Source organism: Convolutriloba macropyga, chromosome 13, assembly GCF_964194025.1.
Source record: "Convolutriloba macropyga chromosome 13, txConMacr16.3, whole genome shotgun sequence".
Taxonomy (NCBI): domain Eukaryota; kingdom Metazoa; phylum Xenacoelomorpha; order Acoela; family Convolutidae; genus Convolutriloba; species Convolutriloba macropyga.
The window spans coordinates 2865200-2871564 of NC_134480.1; the positions used below are offsets into that span (position 1 = coordinate 2865200).

Here is a 6365-nt window from a genome sequence, read left to right on the forward strand (position 1 = left end):
ATGCTGGATTAAAGCGCCCATGAGACTTGCCATCAATGAGAGCAGTGGACAAGAGAAAATTAAAAATCAAGTAATAGCAAACATCAATTAAGACCAAATCTCGATGTCAATGTATAACACTTAATAACAAAATCAATATGGAATCACATATAACCTGAATTGAATAAATTAACCTGTACTTCATTAGATAAGATATGAGACCTGTTAATGATGAGACTTGATAAAACGCAGACGAGGAACAGCAAAAAGGGAAAAGCTTCAAAAAATAAGATTCTGTTTTTGAAGACAACCAATTTCAAACTGATTAAAACCAATAAGTATCAACTGAGCTTATTGAGAAGCTTTTTTAATACCTCATTGGAAGCAATTGAGACCTGTCATTATCCATAATATGTCAGTCGACTACAAAGAAAACGTCAAAAACGAAAAAAAAACAATTAAACTTAACAGGAAAGCGGTCCCGCAACCGTTAAAACGATTGGCTATTCACGGAGAACATTAAATATGGTCCTTTTTGCTTTGTTTCAACTCCAGTTGGGCTACCCCATTTGTGTGATAATGTGGCAAGAAAACAACAAACGTCAGAATGAGGCATATATCCAGAAATCATGATTTTATTATGAAAATGCGTAGTGCCAAAGCCAAGAAACCATTAGTTAAAAAATTACTATTAGCAGCCGTCAGCGTCTCAAACGACTATTATATGTGCTTTCTCTCTTTTTTTAAATCGCTCTACCTTTTGATCACGTTTTTCGTTTTACATAAGTCACGATTTTCACGTTTGACTTCTGACTTACTTCGCTCACTGTTTCAACTGAATAGATTTTAATTTTTTCCACTCATTGAATTGCGCAATATAGTGAACACAGTCAAGGTGAATAGCTCAAAATCAAAAAAGACGGCACCGATAAATCCCGGTCATTAGGTCATTGAGATTTAGGTTATCAAAGTTCCTTAGAGTGTCTGCTAGCTGACATTGGTATTAAGCTTATTACATTTCAGTTTAGAAGCTGAATTAAGTTTAGTTTTAGAATCCAACTGAAACTGCACGCAGACTTAGAACACTTTTTGACTCTGAAAAAAGAGAAAAAGTTAATCAGGTTATCTGTTCTTTTTTCTTTTTCTGCTTCAATCCCAATGTGCATTTTCCGGAAATCTGCCGGCTATGTTTATTAATTTAGGATTTTGGTTTACTGAAAAAAGGATCCAACCTGACGTTACAGAAACGAAGCTACGAAATTGGCAGAAATAAGACAAAAGCGACGCAGCTCAGAATTGCGCTGAATTTTTGAAAGTTTTTGAAAGTTCAAACAAACCATAAACTTTCAAATTAGAAGAGAAGCAAAATAAGTTGCAACTGCTAGGAAAGCCATCTTTGCTTTTTATTATTGAGACCAAGTCATTAAACGACAAAAAACAACAATTACGGATATAACTCAAAATTTCACAAAAAGTATTTCAAAACCACAGTATTGAAGTCATAAACACCCTGAAGACCATTAAAAACTTGTTTAGAGCGCTTGAAAGTTGATAAATCTGGTCATTAATGAGACTAAGTTACTTGTTGACGTAAATGAGAACAAAAATTGGGAAGGAAAAATAATATTCGTTAAAAAGTTTAATGAATGGTCATTAAAACCGTTAGCTACGAGCAGAAATCAGTAAATAGTTTCATTTAAATCCCATGGAAGCTATCAAGGCCTAATTATAAGAATATGCCATATGACAGATGCAATTATGCCATATGACAGAAAAAATGCAATTAGGGGCAAAAAACAAAGTTTTGCGAGAGAACGGTTTCGGAGTCGTTAAAATTGTGCTATTAATTGCAATCTTTAAAAATGTTCTTTTGCAAATTTTTTCAATGTCTATTGGAGCTGTCTTTAAAGTGATATTTTGAAAAGGGAACAAATAACAACCTCAACTATAGGCAGATAAATAAAAATCACAAAATGAAATTTCGTAGTAAGAAAGCCAAGAAAACGTTATATATTATATATATTTATATATATATATATATATCACAGCTATATATATATATATATATATATATATATATATATATATCATTTTTCCCTATTTTGGAATCATTTTTTCCTATTTTGAGACTAAGCTTCACGCGGACAGAATTAAAATAAAAAATGGCAATTTTAAAAACTTCACTGACATTCTCTTAAAACAAATATAATCGAAGTGATAAGAGGCATTAGATAACAATCGAAAGCACTGTATAGGTTCAATTTTAGCTCCTAAAGAATCTTGATATGATCTATGGTTAGTAGGACAATTTCATGAGGCTGCAAAAAGGATGGCAAATGAAGGCAAAACAAAAGAAATAATTAAGGTTTACGAAAACACATTGTCAAACACATAAAGAATATGTGCTTTCCTCTGAAGACATATCTATTCGTTTGGCCTCATTAAGATGTAATTAGGATCTGTCAATAATTGTACTTTTATTCAAAATCATTCTGGGGAGAGATCAACAGAAAAAAAAAAACGAAAATATTTTAAAATACAGCGCGCCCCAGTAAAATCTGAATTTTTGTTGATTGTAAGACTAAGATTAGTCTAAACCTAACCTTGATTTTGTTGCGCGATTTGTCCAAACCTACCCATGATTTAGAAAACAATTCATTATTCCTTAGGTTTGCAAAATAGATCAATTAGAATTTGAAAATTTTTAATAAACCAAAAATATATCTTGCATTTTGGGTAATTATTTAATAATTTTTCCCAAGAACCGGCAAAATTTTGGTCCTAGAAGACTCCTAAAGGAAGCGAAATTAAGCCTAGCTTTTATTGTTGGATTTTTCAGAGATTGTGCCCGGACAAAGATGTTAGGTCTTTACTTTACGCATATTTAAACAGTGGGATACAAAATCTAATAAATAAATCAAAAATATTTGGAGCCTTTTTGATTTAAAAATGTCTGAAACTCAAAAATTTGGCAAAAATATTAACCAAAAAACTCAGCTGAAACCAATCGGCAAGCCTCCGCTATCCCGAAAAGTAAAGCCAATAACATTATTATTATTATAAATATTAAGAACTGTAAGCAAAACTCACGAAAATTTCGTCAAAAAAATACGGAAACTGTGAATAAAAACAGCGAGTTTCCGTCTACTATTCAGAAAATTGTAAACCTCGATAACTCCCTGTAAAAAACGGAAACAAAAAAATCTTTTTAATTCTATATTCTACACTGGACGGGCTTTCTATTGATACCAGTGTCATATCTCTACGGTGAATATAGTTCCTAGTGAAATTTAGTGAAATCGATCGGCCAAAATTGACTGAACAAAAAAAACATTTGAGTATATAGTTCCTCCCCCTCATGAGGGGTCGGAACAATTAAACAAATCTTAGCTCGTTTCAGTCGTGGTTTATTAGAAGTGTTTCGAAACTACACAGTTAATCTTCGTTCATATGCCCAAGTTAACGTACTGTGGGGACAAATGGAAAAGATCCACCATTTTTATTTTAAATTTCACTAGATTTTGGATCTATTCTGTTTCGGCCTCCAGGGTTTTTACGCCCCCAGTTACAAATTATATGTTGTTATATAGAACGTTACTTTTTAAAAAAAATAACCACGTGCGCCTGGGGGGCGTAAAAATATAAGTCTACTAAGCTGGGGGGGGGGGGGGGGGGGGGGGGCAAAACAGAAGAGATCCTGATTTTCTATGTAATGGCACATGCTCTGTAACTGGGGGTAGCCTAACGTACTGTGGGCACAAACGGAAAAGATCCACCATTTTTATTTTAAATTTCACTAGATTTTTTTCGTAACCGTCGTTACTATTTTGATTATATTCTATTTCTTTAATAACTAATATAACTGTGATAATTATGTTGACCATTTGAGGTTGGAGAGGCTGAAGATGAAGTGTTGACCCATCAATTGATGGATTTTCTGATGGGCGAGTTCGACAATGAGCCCAAAGATGCAAAGTACCTGTTCAAACTGTACATGGCACTCAGTCAGTACAGAGAGGCGGCCAAAACTGCCGTCATCATTGCCAGAGAGGAACAAAATGGAGGTATCAAAGTATTCGTTGGAAATTAAAAATCTCTGTCAAACTCTGGTTTGCCGGTCATACAAAAGGCATATATGATTTCCTGATAACCATACATTGATCATCAATGATTTCCTGATAATCATACATGTATCATAAATGGTTTCAGGTTAATCATATTAGTCTCATAAGTGAGTTCTCTTTTATGATCTCCAACTAATCATACAAGTATAATATATGTTTTCCTTGATATCGTACTAAGTCATATATAATTTCCTAGTAATCGTACAAAGATCGTACAAAGAAATAGCCTATGACTTTATGACATCATATATGATTTTTGTCATAAAAAATGATGACCCCCCTCCCCCTCAGTGTTTTTATAAACCCCACTCACGATGGGTTGTTATTTGCCAGCGCAGGTTTTTATGTGAAAATAACACGTGCACGTGCACCTGGGGGCATGAAAGTTATGCCCAATAAGCTCGGAGGGGGGCATATTTGAAATTTGATCTTAAGACGATTCGCCATTTTTAATTGCTCTCAAACTAAATTTGTGGTAATTATATTAGTCCTGTTGGTGTTTTTCTATGCTGCATTTCAGTTGATCATTTTTTGTTCTCAAGCACGGATAAACTGGTAACGCTCGAGGGCATTAAGTCGCTTTTTAGCTGTCTTACAGCTCTAATTTTTTCTAAGTATATAGTGCACCGAAACTGCTGAGAAGGCCAATTTTGGGATTTTTGAACCATTGCTGCACGTGCAAAATATGAAATGCGTGATCTGTAGTATGTCAGATTCTGGAATGCCAGCGTTTCGTAGGTTAGATTTTGAAACTGCCTGCATTTTACAACTTGCAAAGTTCATGACTCTGCGAAGTTTAATTCGAAATTCTGATGTACATCAGAATAGCTACTTGGTTCTCGGTTAATGCCAAGTGAATTCTTCAGAGTCACGCAACCTATTCTTCTATTTTATTTGACGGGTCAGATGAATATAATTGTCTGTTTTAAATTGCTCTCAAACCGAGTTTGAAGCATTAATTGTAAACGTTTATGGGTACGATTTTTCTATGCTATTCTTTCTTTTCTTCTAGAATATTCTGTCGCTCGCTTCTCAAATTTGACTTCTAGGGTAACTTTTTCACGCTTGACTTCTTGATTTTTCGTGATCTAAATTTCTCTCATTAAGAAACCAAGTCTGTTGCTACCGAAGAATCGGCTGTAAACAAGGATATTAGTAGTGCTTGCGCATATGTAATTTAGGAGCTGGTATAGCTTATTGGTTAAAATTTGGGCGTAGCGTCACTTCTTTTGCACCAATGACAATTCTATAGATTGCGCTATATGTTTTTGAATTTTTTGTAGCCAACCTCCCTCCTGAACTAATTTTCCCCCTCATTTCTGCCTGTTATTCAAGAGCAATTCATCCGACCTAGTTGGCTTGTTTTTTTTGGTTTACAGTGGACGTGTATATTTTTGCAAGAATAATTTTGATCGTTTGTGGCAAATAGAATTTCTTTTACAGTGTCAGTTTTAATGATTTTTTAATAACCGCCGTCATCCTATCAACGGCTATTATTTAGGTGCTCTCCTTTTTTAAAGTTCGCTTTACCTTTTGATCTCGTTTTTCGTTTTACATAAGTCACAATTTTCACGCTCGACTTCTGACTTGCCGCACTCACTGTTTCAACTGAATGGATTTTAAATTCTTTCACACATTGAATTACACAATGTAGTGATTGGGGTTAAAGTCAAAAGAGCAAGTCAAGAGATCAAAAGAAACTGGATAAACATATAAAGCCCGGTCATTAAGTCCATTAGGTTATCAAAGTTCATTTAAGCGTTTGCTAGCTGGCATTAGTAATATGCTCGATAGCGTTCAGTTTAAAAGTTGAATTAAGTGTAGTGTCAGAATCTAACCGAATATGCAGAATTTGCACACCAAATCAAAAAAATTGACACAGAAAAATTCTGTCAATTTTCATCTCAATTTCCAATTTGCCGGCTTTTTTCATTTATAGTTGCCTCGACCTGCAATTTTACGTGCATTATTGTGTTTTTCACACATCAGTTGGACTGTTTTTTGCCATCAATAGAAAACTTTTGAAAATGGTTCATTAAGTTTTTGCTGCAGGTTACCTATTTTTAAGTGCTCTCAAATAAAATACTTGTAATTGTACCAATTTCTTAGATCTTTTCATATGCCATTTGAATCAAATTTTTTTCACCATTGAATACTTAAAAAATTATGATTAATAAATATTTGTCGGCTGTTTGAAATAATTATCGTACATACAACTAATTTTTGTTGTTTTTTAGACTTATTATAGTGGGGAGCTTAAAT

The 6365-nt window shown here is 33.8% G+C and overlaps 1 protein-coding gene across 3 annotated transcripts in view; it reads left to right on the forward strand.

The window, feature by feature from the left end:
• Positions 1-6365, forward strand: part of LOC142351748 (WD repeat-containing protein 19-like) — a 378166-nt gene that overhangs the window by 297238 nt on the left and 74563 nt on the right. For all 3 annotated transcript variants that reach the window (XM_075403894.1, XM_075403893.1, XM_075403895.1), the window contains one exon: positions 3869-4043. In XM_075403894.1, the coding sequence (XP_075260009.1) occupies positions 3869-4043 (175 nt within the window). The remainder of the gene's footprint in view (positions 1-3868; positions 4044-6365) is intronic.